The sequence below is a fragment of the Cylas formicarius genome, unplaced genomic scaffold, assembly GCF_029955315.1.
Source record: "Cylas formicarius isolate icCylForm1 unplaced genomic scaffold, icCylForm1.1 PGA_scaffold_2__14_contigs__length_35257938, whole genome shotgun sequence".
NCBI classification, from domain to species: Eukaryota; Metazoa; Arthropoda; class Insecta; order Coleoptera; family Brentidae; genus Cylas; species Cylas formicarius.
Genome location: NW_026844319.1, coordinates 27,480,081 through 27,495,830, shown reverse-complemented (window position 1 = coordinate 27,495,830; position 15,750 = coordinate 27,480,081). Strand labels below are relative to the sequence as shown.

At 33.1% G+C, this 15,750-nt stretch overlaps 4 protein-coding genes across 6 annotated transcripts in view; 2 read left to right on the top strand and 2 right to left on the bottom strand.

Moving 5' to 3' along the window:
* The window catches only part of LOC132698043 (hemicentin-2), a 456,593-nt gene extending 449,848 nt beyond the window's left edge, over positions 1 to 6,745 (bottom strand). For all 3 annotated transcript variants that reach the window (XM_060663877.1, XM_060663878.1, XM_060663880.1), the window contains exon 1: positions 6,533 to 6,745. In XM_060663877.1, the coding sequence (XP_060519860.1) occupies positions 6,533 to 6,587 (55 nt within the window). In that variant the 5' untranslated portion in view covers positions 6,588 to 6,745. The remainder of the gene's footprint in view (positions 1 to 6,532) is intronic.
* A 4,603-nt stretch (positions 6,746 to 11,348) lies between these two features.
* Positions 11,349 to 13,063, top strand: LOC132698044 (alanyl-tRNA editing protein Aarsd1-B). The gene is made up of 7 exons (XM_060663882.1): positions 11,349 to 11,469; positions 11,526 to 11,654; positions 11,744 to 11,996; positions 12,048 to 12,175; positions 12,227 to 12,480; positions 12,536 to 12,847; positions 12,896 to 13,063. Exons 1-7 carry the CDS (start codon positions 11,431 to 11,433, stop codon positions 13,014 to 13,016), a joined length of 1,236 nt encoding a protein of 411 aa, XP_060519865.1. The 5' UTR covers positions 11,349 to 11,430; the 3' UTR covers positions 13,017 to 13,063.
* Positions 13,064 to 13,444: 381 nt separating this feature from the next.
* Positions 13,445 to 13,975, bottom strand: LOC132698296 (small ribosomal subunit protein eS28). Its single transcript, XM_060664287.1, has 2 exons — positions 13,685 to 13,975; positions 13,445 to 13,544 (listed from the first exon to the last, which is right to left on the bottom strand). Exon 1 carries the CDS (start codon positions 13,888 to 13,890, stop codon positions 13,693 to 13,695), a length of 198 nt encoding a protein of 65 aa, XP_060520270.1. The 5' UTR covers positions 13,891 to 13,975; the 3' UTR covers positions 13,445 to 13,544; positions 13,685 to 13,692.
* A 406-nt stretch (positions 13,976 to 14,381) lies between these two features.
* On the top strand, positions 14,382 to 15,162 carry LOC132697970 (bladder cancer-associated protein). The gene is made up of 2 exons (XM_060663775.1): positions 14,382 to 14,428; positions 14,479 to 15,162. The coding sequence occupies exon 2, from the start codon at positions 14,614 to 14,616 to the stop codon at positions 14,845 to 14,847; it is 234 nt and encodes a 77-aa protein (XP_060519758.1). The 5' UTR covers positions 14,382 to 14,428; positions 14,479 to 14,613; the 3' UTR covers positions 14,848 to 15,162.
* Positions 15,163 to 15,750: the final 588 nt, after the last annotated feature.

Here is a 15,750-nt window from a genome sequence, read left to right as displayed (position 1 = left end):
TGAGAACCCGATGTTGAGAACCGAATCTGAAACACTAGGCATAGTTTTAAAAATCGTCAGATTGTAAATTCAATCTGTTAATTTTAAAAAATACATACGGAACTTTGACATTTGACATCACAAAATGATGCTGAATAGATGAATGAAATTTGTGAAATCGAATTTCGAAACACAGCGCTTCTTTCTAATCGTCACTGTTTCACTGCAAGTGTCGCCAAAAAATGATAGTTTATTCAATAACCATCGAAACTAACCAAAAATATCAAATATCAAACAAGAAGAGATACGCAGTATTAAAATGAATTAAAGTTCGTGTCTGAAATGAGTCCTGATCTTTTTATAGTGTTAGTAGAAGAACCAGTAAGACCCCCAAATCACCCTTTTATGTTGTGGTTAAATTAAGCATGAAAAGTGTGTATGTGGGCGGATAATTTTTTGTCCCCCTTTGCCCCAATTCGGCGTGTTAAAGGATCCCTTACAAGGACGCGGGACGACAGAATGGGAGCGAAAAATTTGAATATAAGACAAAACCCAAAGTGCTTTTTAATGCCCGAAAAAAACTTTTAAAATTCGTTTTTAAACGACTCTCGGCAACTGGCTTGGTTTGCTCGGAAAGTTTCGGGCACAGAAACTTGTTCACCCTCATAAATATTTAAGGAAAACGAGACGTCTAGATACATATATATAAAAGGGGAGGAGGTGCCGAACGCTAACCCCCGGGACAAATTTTATATTGTTTTTTTTTTATCTAATGGTCTCTATTAAATTGATTATAACTTTTTATTCATTTGCACAGTTTCTAATGATATAGTTGAAGTCGATGTTGAATTTATTGTAAACCATTGAAAGGCTGAATATGACATATATTTCTTATCTTTTTTTTTTAATTTAATGCCATACTTATTATTATTGCAGTTATATTGTTGTTGATTTATTTGTTGTGTAATTGCAAGCCAGTTTTTTTTGTATTTTATTTGAATTTAACCGGCTTAGCCGAATGGCCGCGTCTGTGATAAAAAAAAAACTCGAGCTTACGCAGAGAGCAGAGTGGGACCACTCTGGTACACGGCTCGAATGTCCGCCCTTATCGCAGAGGACCACGCTCGCTGCGAGTTAGTCGAAAAGAGAAGCCGTAGCGCGCTCAAGTATAAATGGTCGATTGATACAAATAGACACATAATATAAATTACAGGTAGTGTGTATTTTTGAAAAGGAGTGTCAAAATAGTTAGTGACCTTGTTATTTTGGAAGTTCCGTTAACTATGTATTTCATCATCATCATGACGAACGAATTTCAAAATTTAGCAATATTCGTCATTCAATAAATGTATACATAAATATTGGTACAGGTTTGAATAAGCATTTGTTGAAAAATGTTCTTAGAAAGCAACGAAATATTGTTAAAAACTTAAGTTGCTCTTTTTTGTATTTGATGGTCGTTTTGCCACATAGTGTAGTATCAATTTTATCAATAAATTTAATAATTGAATTTATAAATAGTGCCACCAAAAAACACAAAAAGCATGTTTCCATCAACCAAGTGCCGTATAAACGACCTGTTGTTGGTGTTTAGTAAATACCGTCGGGGTATCGAGTTTCGTATGTATATTGGGGAACGGAATCTCACTGTAACTCTAGAAGCAAAGACAAAAACGACTTCCTTTGACGGCCAAATCGACCGGATAAGTAATCAAACGGAGGCAGCCCCGTGTTGTGGGAAAATAAAATCGTCGCCCGAGCAGCTGAAGCCGATTAATATTTCCTCATAGAAACGCGCCATGTATAAATGTAGTGCACGAGGGTATTTTCGAACCGATTTTTTTATTACGTCTCGGAGTCCGATTTTTTCGTATTTCCGTTATCTCCAAATATATTCAGATTGTTGACTCACCTAGTCGCAATACGGACCACAAAAATCATGGAATAAATATTAGCGGGACTAATGAATGTTCGTTGTCATTTACCTTGACTCTTTTTAGTCAAATATACAGTTGTAGGTATAAGATGCAGATTCCTTACGTAATTTTAATGAAAAAAGTTCAAATAAATCTATTTTCTGTGTGTGCTACTTAAGTTTACTTAAAATTGCGCAAATAATATCTCTCACCTGCTAAATTAATTCCTAAATGTAAATGAATATATCGCAAATAACCTAATAGACGATTTTTTTAAATTGACATGAAATTAACTTTATTTGAAACATAATCTTCTGGCATATAAGCGCCACTGCTGGCTCGGACGTAGTCTAATCTGGAGGTCCAATTTTTAATTAATTTTTCGAACATTTGTGGCCATATATCGGCAATAACGCGGATGTCGTCCTCAAAGTAGTCAATCGTTTCGGGCTTATTGGCATAGACTAGCGACTTCACAGATCCCCGTTCACAGAAAAGAGTCTATACGGTTAAAGTCTGTTCATAGATATAAGAAAGTGCCTAATTGATACGAATTAAGGAAAGATCCGGGCAAGCTGTAAGAATGAAATATGGCCGAACAGGTCCCTACTGTGCTTATAATTTAATTATTTGTCGAGTACCCAAAATTGAGTTTCGATTTGTGGTAAAACGCGTTATTGTGTGTTAATTATTTGGGGTTTTGTTAGGAAAGATACTAAACAATATTTATTTGTGTATGTATTTATGTTTATGTCTAAAATAAAATTATAAATTATTTTTATTACCTACTTAAATCTGTTCTAATTATTATTTGTTCTATATTATTTGCAATATGGATATACGATTGTTCTGCTTTTTCTATATGTTTAACAGAATTTGCCCAACTTTGTGGAGGGATGTAAAAAACTTGGGTTTCTATAAGTTTGAGGACAGTGGAGTTAACACTGGGAAAAACATTGTTACGACGAATGGCAGATTTCAGTTGGTGCCAAACATGTTCAATTGGATTAAATATACAGTGGTAAGGTATGTATGCCCCAGATTTTTTGCATAATCATCACAAACGTATTCCTTTTGTAGGTTCAAGCTTAGTAGAAACTCAATTAATTGCTTTTTGGTATAATCTTTGTGAAAATAAATGTCGTTATTATAGATGTAGTTTTGGATTTTTGCTTTTGTGTCACATGAGGAAGGGGTCAACTGTCTACTGTGATAACTTGCATCGTCCATTACAATGACGCTATTAGAAGGAACGTTTGGAACTAGTTTGTTTTTAAACCAACTTGCATGCAAAATAGTTATTCTTTTACTTCTTTTTGATGGCGCGTTTATTTTACACTTATCAGTTGAGAAAACCCAACCCTTTTCCGGGGTATCATAAGTGTCGAACCAGGTTTCATCTACGTAAATAATTGGCCTTTGTTGTTCCCTGTAAATCCTATTTTTTTCTAGATATTCCAGTCACCATTTCCGAATTCTAAAAGATTCCATTAAAACTTGCCTTTTGTCAATTTTTTTAAATCTAAAATCCACGTGTTGAATATAAGGTAGTTTTGCCACATTTAACACCGGTTTCATCTTTTTCAAGGCTCCTAATTAAGATATCTAATGTAGGCACAGTTTCTTCCTCGTATAACTGGTAAATTTTACGCCGTATTATATCTTGATCACTTCCATCCACACTCGAGAAAATGTCAGCATCGCTTCTTGTTTTCCTCGCTGAGATTATTCACAATTTTCCATACAGTTGACGTTGGAATTTTCAACAATGTGGCCGTTTCTTCTAAAGATGGGCACCACATTCAATGAGAATCAAATAAACATTGTTTATAACTTCCTTAGTCCTTAGAATAGTGTTTTCTGCATTTGGGCGGGAGCATCTCCTGAGATATACTAGACTCGCACATATTTTGCATAATTGCACACGATTCAACACACACTGTTTGACACAAGAAATAAGAATGATTACTAATGAACTTAAACTAAATAATATACCAAACAAAAGAATATTAAACATGGGCAGGTATAAAATTATTTGCTATTACAGACCACAATTTTACCTGAATTTAAATTCCGAAACTTTAGGTAATAATCTTGTTGCATTGTATGTTCATGACCACCCTTGGATAATCCCATTCAAAAGCAATTGGTCACTTCCTTATATCTATGAACAGACCATACCAAACATTTCCTTCAATAAGTCAATTGTGGTACGAGGTGTGTGACATTCCGCCGTCTTATTTTTTAAATTATTAAATTATTTCACTATCCAATAAACCATACAAAACAGTTAAGTTCTGCTCTGAATCACGATTATGTTGACGACAAAATGGCGGTAGGGGGCGATACGTAATTCTAACAGAACCATGATTTTCAAAATAAATTTGCACAACATTTGTTCCGGCGTCAGGCTATTCAAACTGAACATAAATCACTTGACAGCTGACAGTTAAAAAAGTGTTACCAACTTAAAGTTCCATACCTCTAAAAAAACACCCTTAATAACGCAACTTTCAATATTTTAAGAAAAAGAAAAAATCTGTAAAAAGTAAAGATGAAACAAACATGAAACAGCGGAATATCAGAAGCCGTAAAAGGTTGTATAGTTTAATAATTATAAAAAATATATGGTTTCGTTGGTGGCTCTTTTGATTAGTCGAAACCGTTCTTAACAAATAGGAAACAATACGTTTCTCTTCAAAATACTGACTTTTAAAATAACATTAAAAATTGTATTACAAATATATTAAATAATTCAATTCGATAATAGTATCTTATTTATTATCCTATTCTTTATCTTATTTATTAACCAAATTGACTTTATTTACAACGTTCGCAAATATGGTTTCGTCTCAAAATTTCAGGTAGACCTGATGTCTGCTCTCTACCTAAACCTATGTAAAACAACCCTCACCCTGGGAATACTTAATATCAAAAATAAATCCTCAAAATTATGTTCTGAGCCAATTAAAATCAGTTCTAAACATCGAACAGCTGATTCATGTCTATGTGGCGAATGTCAACACATATGGTGTCTGGTTCTGGGGTTGGTCAACCCTCGCTACATATGTTTTTATTGCTCAAAAAAGTTATATACGTTCTCTTGCTGGAAAACCAAAAACACGTAGTAGAGATTATTTGAGAAAATAATATTTTTCACTGTACCGTTTTTGTTTCTTTGTGAAATCTGTTTGTTTTTAAACATAATTTGAAAGTAGTAATAGTAGTATTATATTTGCAAATCAAAATTGGCTTTCGGATCTCCTCGAAACGTATGGCCCCTGCTTTTAATAGCTTGCAAAATAAAATAAAGACCTGCAAATCTTTAAAGTTAAGTTAAAAAACTTTTTATTGGAAAAACTTCCCACCTTGTAGAAGATTATTTACAAATTATAACATACCTCCTGGATCTTTTTTTGATTTTTCTTTTAGGTTAGTATTAAGAATAACTTTTGTTATACAATATATTGTTGCCGATGGAAATAAAGGCCTCGTGTTGTTGAACATAATTAGGTCTAGTGTCAATATCTAATTAAAGCCTAGGGGCACTCTACCTAAAATAGGTTCATCTTTAAGTTACTTGAGAAATATGTTGTTTTATATACGATGGACATTACCCTAAATATTTGCAGGAAGTCGCATCAAGACCTCGTGCGGCAAAAAATTGTGTAATTTTTTTTTATCTTATTGCTCATAATTTCACCTAACCAATGGTATTGAAAAGGCTAATTTAATTTATAGTTCATATCTAAATATCTTTGTACTGAATATCATGGTAACGGTAAGTGTAAACGTTTTATACGGTATCTAAGAGGGGTCGGTAGCAAAATCCAGTAGATATAGTTGCTCATCTAGCCATACATCGCCCTTTACACGAAGACTCTTATAGCAACAGGTATAAGATTATATATACTCCCTTGGCATTATTGATAAGTGAAGGATCTCAGAGCGCGACAATGTTATGTTTACGAATCTGCTAGGATTCTCTCCTTTTAAAATTTTATTAAGCAAATAAAAAGATTCGATTTTTTAAACTAAGGTTCAACTAGGTTAAATATAATCACCTTGAATTAAAATATTTAACATAATTAGGAAAACCAACAGTATAAATAAAATAAAATAAATTATACTTGAACTGACGAACTTACTGGTTTTCTGCCTGTTTTAGTTTTCAGATTTCATATTCCACAATCCACGTTTTGTACGGGCAACACCGATTACAGAAAAATGAAAATCTTCTGCTGTTAGGGCCCTCGTATCAAATTTCAGAAAAAATATATTTGGTGATTAAAATTATAATTAAAAAAATTTGTTTATTAAAACTTTAGCAATTTGTAGCTCAAGATATAAAAGGATTTATTTGAACATTTCTTCTTAAAATTAACCAACGTTTCACATCTTACAGGATCGGCATCTTATTTTAAAACGCAAAAATGAGTTTTGTGGTCTGTTATTGACGGTGTTATCATATGTTTTTTAAATTTGTTTTATTTATATAATTTATTTATTTATTCTTGTTTTTTTTTCGAAACAAAATTTTCAAAAAATTTTAAGATCGCGAGGTCTACACAGGTCATTAGAACAAGGACGTTGCAAATCATTGGCGCCATAACTTCAGGAATAATTGGCTACGGTACCTCTGACTGAAGCTACGCAAAGTACTATTCCCAGCAAAATCTTCAAACTCTCCATCTTGTTTCGCACGACCCTTTGGGAGGCCCGAGTCAAAACATTTTCACGGGAAACCACAAAACAATCCACCAAATATTAACGATAATACGTTCGACACCGTCCGGAAAAGAGATTCGAATTTGGAACGCGCGATGTCCCCAACAGCGTAAATATGACAACGCAGCGGTCTCCTGCAAGCTTTCGACGTGCGCCCCGCGAGTCGACTGAACCGAAAAGCTCGAACCATGGAGAAACCTACGAAATAAAAAGAGAGTTACCGATTGCGTGGTAAACTATGGAGACAGTATTGCGCTCCAGCCCTCTCCACGGGAGAAATTAATCGCCTCTGCGGTCAAACTATACCCAAAATTTGGTGTATGGCGATCTGATCGAGTAGGATCTCTGGTTAAAACTTTTAATTCAAACATATGATTCATAAAAAACTAGAGACACTAGAAACCAAAATTGTATAACTGGTTTAAGAGAGACGGTCATTGATTGAGAAGATGTTTATAGTATAGTAATAAAAATTGGCAGTTTAAGTGTGTTTGACATGACAATTAACCTATTTGAAAAGTATTTTTTTCTACTCCTTTCTGTAAAATACCCAATTATGCACCATGTGAGTTTCTTGTCCCCCGGATCCGAGCCACTCTTACATTTCCGGGATATTATCGCACGGGTTTGGGAGCAATCAGATGTTTTCGGGGATTTTACCGCACGACTTGAATTTAGACGTTTGTCAATTCTGACTGTCATGTCAGTGAATGTAAGTGTGAGTGGTGTTTTGCAAAAATATGTGTCACAAAACTAACGGTCATAGAAAAAGTATAGTATGCAACAGGTTTAGTAAACTTTTTAAATCAGTCATTTTTTAAGCACTCGCTCCGCTCGTGCCAAATAAACTCGTTACTCAAATGCCGTTTACCGCACTTGTTGCATAATATACTAGTTCTACTCCCTTCTGTAAAATACTCAATTATACAGCGATCTAAAATGCGAGAAGCGTTACTTTACCACGTGAGTTTTTTGTCTCACGAAATCGAACTACTTCGGACATTTCCCGGATATTACCGTACTGGTCAAGGAACAATCGGATGTTTTCGGGGATTTTACCGCACGGCTTGAATTTTGACGTTTGTCAACTCTGACGGTCATGTCGGTAAATGTATTCGTGTTGTTTTGCTAAAATATACCCAAAAACTAAAACACAGAAAAATTGTATGCCACATATCAGACAATTTAAATACTAGGTGCTATAAGCTACAAATAAAATCTAGTGGACTGGTCGGTTTACCACAGAAATTTTACATACCGTTCGCATAAACTTTAGTGATTTTTGCAGTGTTTGTATTAACATTTTGCCAAGACCAATTGTACGATTTTCAAATATCCATGTCTCATAAGTACAAACAAAACAAAATTGAAGGTTAGGACCTGCTTTTTCTTGCTTATAGGATCTTAAAGATTTAATCCTCTTAACAGCTCTATCCTTGGATGAGTTTCCTTACAATTATAGTATTTTTGTTTAAATAAACAACATAATGTTTTAAAATTATTTATTACATTGTTTATATGACATATCCAATAATACATCTCTCTCTGTCTAACGTAGACAGTTAAAAAGAGACAACAATAGCAAGACCGATCGGAACGCTAAATGAATAGGTTTAATGGCCACTAGTTGTTTGTTGTTTGAATGGTACGAAATTTAGTAATCCGCCAATCTGTTATTTTCAATTTGCTAAATTATGATTTTTTCGTGACGGTCGTAGAAAAAGTATAGTATGCAACACGTTTGGTAAACTCTTTATCTCACTCGTTTATTATAAACTCGTGTGTCAAATGCCGTTCACCGCACATGTTGCATAATATACTATTACGCATATTTCCGTCTGCAAGTTACTTATTGATGTCTCATTGATTCAGAAAATTTTTATAGCATATTAATAAAAATTGGTAGTTTTGAGTTTGTCATGACAATTAACGTTTTTGAAAATTATTTTTCTACTCTTTTCTGTAAAATACGTAATTATACACCGATATTATCGCACGGGTCTGGGAATAATCGGATGTTTTCAAAGATATTAACGCACGGCTTGAATTTTGACGTTTGCCAATTCTGACGGACATGCCAGTGAATGTAAGTGTGTTGGAATTGTCTACCTCAATATATTTTACAATACATTCAGATTTATGGTGCTGCTATTTTCTTATAAATAGGCTTGAGTCAACATTTGCCAAATTTGCATGTGTTACGGTTAGTTTAGCGTGCGTGTTACTTACAGCTTTGCAGAAGTCTAGCTGGTAATCACAAAATACCGTTACTTAATCATTTTTCCTATACCTAGATGTGTGATTTATGATTTGTCTTTTTATTCAAGCAAATTGTGGTTTAATTGTGGCGCCAAGTTCCCATGGTATCTACAACCATGCCCAAATCGATGGCAATCTAATCTAAAAACTTTTGTGAAATCTTTGCAACCGTAAAACAAGATTTTTGGACCAAAAACAAATGACGTTTGTGAAGGACACGAAATTTTAATTCGTATTTAGGAAAATTCTAACGCCCTCTAAGAACAACGTCCGAACAGGTTTCAAATTCGTAATTGACGTGTCATAAAACCTGTCAATTTTTATTATTATAATATAAAAACTAATCATTGAGAAAATTCAGGATAAAATTTAAATAACAGCGAAATCAGCGACATTTGTATGAGGCATGTTGAGCTGAATCGTAATATTTTGGTGTCTAATATCTGCAGTTTAAAGATTGATTAAAAAGTGGGTTGCGCCCCTAGGGGACTATGATTTATATTTCTATTTATAAAATATCTGTGACATTGCAGATTGGTCTGCGACGTTCATATACTCTATACAGCGTAATCAGCAGGATAAAAATTAAAATAAGAAATGTAAAAAAAGTGGTACGTCAATTTAGATACCCTGATAAATTCTAAACAAGAACCGAATTGTACATGAATGCGATTGGTTAAACAAAAAAAAAGTTTAAAATCTAAATCTAGAAGAGATTTTTAATAGGAAATAACATATTATGCAATAAATGCGGTAAATGGCATTTGGCTCACGAGTTTTCTAATAAACTTGTGACTTAAAACGTTTGCATGTTGCAAACTATACTTTTTCTACGGCAGTTAGTTTTTGGGTACATTTTCGAAAAACAACACGAATACATTCACTGACATGACTGTCAGAGTTGACAAACGTCAAAATTCATAGCGTGGGAAATGTCTCCGAAAACATCCGGTTGCTTCCAAATCCGTGCGGTAAAATCCCGGAAATGTCCGAACTGGCACGGAATCATGGGAAACGAAACTGACGTGGTAAAGTGACGCTTCTCGCACGCTAGATCGAGTAATTAGGTATTTTACAGACGGGAGTAGAAAAAAGATTTTTTTCCTATTGTTGTAAATGTTCGGACCACCCTGTACATTATTTTATTTTTAAATACCTTCAATTTTTTTTATATGTGACATAGATTCTAGCTCTTTCGAAATATTTTGGAATTAAAATAAATTTTTATAAAAATTATTTTTTTGAAAATTTACACCCGCCAGTTCGTACAAATTTTCAAAGTTCAAGTTTGCAAGTTTGGATCTTCTTGATATTCTAACAAAATCTGATTCGAGTCGTTGGATTCAAAAAACTTTAGTTAAATTTAACGTGACGATTTGCGTGAAGTTTATAGGAGATTATAGTTTTTAAAGCCTTATCGCTATTCTCGTGAACTCCTTTTCACAAATCGGTAACACATCAAAATAACATAAATTAATAAATATAATAAATTGTTTGATATATACTATCCAATCGAACTGCCAAACTATTTCGCCATGACTTAAAAACTGCATTATTATTTTTGCATTTAACTGCAAAACGGTTCAAAATAGATATGGTATGTCATAATACTTTTAGATCAAGAATGTATAAATTAATATGTCTTTTATTTTTGATTTAATGAATTTATTGTCGCAAAGTACCTACAGTTCAATTTAAAACTCACATTTAATTTGCATTTATATATCTTTAAATATGTGCATAGATTTCTACACTCTGCATTAGAAAGAATAAACCCAATTCAATCTACAAAAAAAAGGAATAAGTAAATAAATAAATAATATTTTTTATTAATTGAACTGAGGTGGCTTGTACTTGAAAATCCATTTATCAAAATAAATAAGAACTAAAAGTTCAGATTTTCACGAAATTATATATTATGACGACAATTGTTTCGACAACACCGTGTCTTTATCAAATGTACTATTTACAAACTACCTGCTACTATATATACCGAAAAATGACCATAAAACCTTAATTAATGTTGTTGCGAGAATTTATGTTCAATAAAGGAGAGGTATTTAAATGTAATTGATCGTTAAGCAATACATTTGAATGTCTCATTTTGTTAATCTCCAATAAACTTAATTTTCTACTTTTTGTGGCTGTGTGTAATATATCAAAATTGTCGTCAAAAATGTGTTTTTCTGTGTTTAAGTGTTTTAGTAATCATCTATTTAATATTTGCTAAGTAAAATATGTTTTTATTTTTACTCGTATCTTTTAATTATTTTGTAAATAAAATATTTATATAGGATTTGTCTTCTAGTTAAGCAAGGTTTGTAACTACTATGAACTGATATTTCGTATTTGCAGGTAACAAGCTTAAGTCAACTTATTCGTCTTTCATGATAAATGACCACTAAATTATTAATATAATTTAGTGCAACCGTCTTATTCGACTGTCCGAATGATCCTGGCACTGTGGCCAATCAAAGTAAACCAACAGAAGCCCAATCCATAACACAAAACCAACCTGAACAAAAACTTCAGAATATAATGGTTAATAATGGTTTTTAAGTGCCAGAATGATTCGTTTTTAAGAGAGGTAGTTTAAACCGCGGTAAATATAATTTTGATGGTCTGTAACTTTTTATATTGCAGTTCGTAACAAAAGTGGTCTCTTGCGAAAAAACAGAAATAAACAAAGTAATAAACGGCAAAAAAACAAAATGTGACGGATTCGAAGTCATTCTTGAAGATACTATTTTATTTCCAGAAGGAGGAGGACAGGTGAGAAAATGTTATGAATCTTTCTGGACAGTTAACAGATCTCCAAAAGTTTAGTTTAACAATCTAATATTCCAATAAACATGTTTTAGCCTTGTGATTATGGTTATTTAAATGATATTCCGGTCAATCAAATAGTTCGCAAAACTGACAAGGCTGTTCATTACACCCACAAACCTTTACAAATTGGAGAAGAAGTTAAACAAGTACTCGACTGGGAAAGAAGGTTTGATCATATGCAGCAACATTCAGGGCAGCATTTGATTACTGCAATTATTGATAGAGACTTTAAAATACAAACTGTAAGTTGGTGGCTGGGAGAAGAGGTATCATATATCGAATTAGGTAAGTTTTAAGTATTTTATTCAATTTGTCAGTACTATTCAATCATTTTAGATGTTGCTCAGATTTCAGAGGATCAGATTAGTTACACTGAAAATGTTGTAAATAACTTGATAAGAGAGTTTAAGAAGGTTACTGTTGAAATTTATACAGAAGATACTCCTGAAGAACAACTAAAAGAAGTACTTATGTATAGTAATTGCACCAAATCTTTCTAGGTTTTATATTTTCAGGCTAGAAGTGCTAGAGGTTTACCAGCTGATCATAAGGGTGACATTCGTGTTGTAAGGATTGAAGATATTGAAGGAAATATGTGTTGTGGTACACATGTTTCAAATTTGAGCCAGTTACAAGTGATTAAGCTATTACATTCTGAGAAAAGTAAAAGGAAGGATAAAACTTTTTTGTATTTTTTGGTAGGCAATAGGGTTCTTAAACGACTTAGTGGATGTATTGAAAGAGAACAAAGGCTTACCGCACTTTTGAAGTATCATTTTTTAACTCAACTAAAAACTAATCAGTTCTGATTTTCATATTTTTAGAAATAATCCAGTTGATCACACCGATTTAGTTGATAAACTCCAAAAAAATGTAAAAACTTTAACAAAAAATTTACAAAATGTTCTAAGAGAATTAGCAATTTTGGAAGCTGAGAACCTAAAAAAAACTTTACCAAGGCCAAGCTTCTTTTTCTTGCATAAAAAGGAGGCTGATCTGGAATTCATAAACATTTTTATTAAGGAAGTTGGAGAAGACAAGGATATACTTTTGTTTTTGTCAACTGGAGATGAAAAGGCGATAGGGAATATGGTTTTATATGGTGAAGAAAAGGCAGTTGCTGATTTAGGGCCAAAGTAATTTAATTTTATTTAACAAATAGAATGCCTATTAGTTTTTTTTAGGATATGTGACCTACTAGAAGGTAAAGGTGCAGGAAAAGGAAACAGGTTTCAGGCCAAAGTTTATAAAATGTCAAACCGACCCAAAGCCGAAGCATTAATTGAAGAATATTTCAGAAACTAGTGTAAATTTGAAATAATAAATGCAGTATATAAATGAGTGTTCCTTAAATTTGACCAATGTTTTTTTCTACTCCCGTCTGTAAAATACCTAATTACCCACCGATCTAGCGTGCGGGAAGCGTCACTTTACTGTCAGCTACGTTTCCTATGAATCAGAGCCACTTCGGACATTTCTGGGATTTGGGAGCAATCGGATGTTTTCGGAGATATTTCCCACGCTTTGAATTTTGACGTTTGTCAATTCTGACGGTTATGTCTGAATGTATTCTTGCTGTTTTGCGAAAATGTAAACAAAAACGGTCGTAGAAAAAGTATAGTATGCAACATGTTTTAACTCACTCGTTTACCGCACTTGTTGCATAATATACTATTGTGTACTTGTTCATTTCCCCACATATGGGGAATATTTCTAAAATAAAAACAAGAACATTTCAAATCATGTCTTATATTAAATTAGAAGTAACAACCATTTAGTCAAATACATGGAATAGATGTTCGTTCTGTATATTTGGTTGCTTTAAAAGTACACCTAGAACAAAAGAAAAAATTAAGCAACAATTAAACTAATTTCTCAAACAGCAAAACATTTCTAAATGCATAAAAGATGAAAGTACTAACTGAATGCATGTACTATTTTTAAAGTTTATAATGTAAATTTTATATTCTCACCTTATCGACTATCGCAACCTTCGGGCTTCTCTTTCAGATTCCAGAAGCGTAAGGATGTCACCCTCCCTAACTGGCCCCTTTACGTTTCTGATAATTTGGCGGTTATGTTCAGCAATAAACTCGACTTTTACCTGGGTACATTGCCCCTGGGATCCAGTACGTCCCAAAACTTTGATTACACGAGCCAAAACGACAGGTTTATCCATTTTTGAAAAATAAAATAGGAGTCTTTATCAAAACGAGAACAACGTGGTTCACGAACTCCGGCAAAAGAAGTAAAGGCAGAGAACAGAGGGAAAAATTGGTATTTTCACTTAGATAGGCAAGATTACTAAGATCATACGCCCAGTATCCGTCAACAGGCGAAGATTGTGTCTTTGGTGGTCTTCGACTTAAGAGAATTAGAATTTGTGTACTGGAAATGAAACTATTATTGACTTGGCTAAGAAACAACGTACCCAAAGTTATTAGAAATATGACTTCGAACCGATTCACCAAACTTCAGAATTCAGCAGTTCAATCACAACGAAATCACTTTCAAAATCCTATCCGCCCTTATATTGTAAGTAAATAACTGTGTCCGTAAATTAATATAACACTGACCTCTCTTCTATCCTTCTTCTTACGAGTTAGGCAACTGTGGGTCAGCATGTAATTTTTTTTTTACGATTTTTTCCATGGTTATATCTTATTTTGTTACTCTGCTGTTAGTCTGATGTAGCAAAATCCAAATTAAAATTAGAGGTAAGGCTCAGGATATGTGAAAGTATGATACCAAAGTAACACATTTTTAGAAAAAAGAAATGTCTTTTGGATCAAACAATGAAGAAATCTAATAGCTGTGTGACTAGTTCTTCCAAAACGGTGCTAAACTGCCAAAATGCATATAAATTTAAATATGTGACAGTGTAGCAGAAGTTAGGAAAATTATGTACTGTCTCCAGTGGCTTATTCCGGTGTTATTGATGCCCAAACCATCGAACCCGGCCCTTATTCAGACACACGTAATGTTTATGGTCCTGTATTTGATAGGGTTCTTTTTGGAGAGAAAGCCTTGTACAGTTTGCAGTTTACTGTTTCTTGTGACAGTATTTTTGATTTGTTATAGTGGTATTGGGAACTGTATATTTTGGGGTTCCTATTGTGAAGACGAAAATGGATAACATATGTATGGGGAGTATATACATACATATGTAACAGAAGGAATCTAATTGTGATCTTCAATGAAATACTTCTACCCCTTATCTGCCTATCATTGTGCTTTCCAGAATGTAGGCCCTATTTATTGCGGTGTATATATTTTTATATGTAGGAACATAATGTTATCACTTGTGGCTTTCAATGCGAACATAATTTGAAACCAAAGACTCATAATTCCAATTTAAAAAACTTGAATGGTTTTTCATTTGTATGAATGAATTTGTTAACTTTAACTTATAATAATGGTTGATTTATAGGAAATAAATAAGTTCAGTTTGTATTCGTTATTGTAAATTGTTTGTATCTCCATGTATTACAAAAAAAATGTTCAAGAATATTGAGAAAAATTTTAACTTAAGATGGGAGCAACATTTAAAATCTTTCTTAAATAAAATCTCCAAGTCAAATGTGCTAAATTGTTCCAATAATTGTATTTTAGTTATTATGATAGTAGTGCAATTTTGGAACATTTTGCAGCACTTCTGAAAATTTGTAAGTTTCTCCTTTTATTCCTTTGCTTTGCTTTAAAGAGGCAGTCGCAACTAATGTGAGAAATACTTATTTCATTGAGCAATATAAATGGAGTAACAGAAGCTCACTGCATAAATTTCTAACAATCTGTTATTCTCCATTCGCAATAGGTATATTTTTATTGGATTCACATTAGTCTCTGTTTACTTATTCTCCTCAATTATATAAATCAAAATATTTCTGTAGTCAACCATAGGTAATTTTCGAGTTGTTATATTTAACTTGTTGCCACCCATTAGAGTGATTTAACAAATTATGAGCACTGAAATTTGGCACGAAGCTTATTTTTGGATGGCTTACCCTGAAAACCACCATATGCTCTATGATACTTGTGG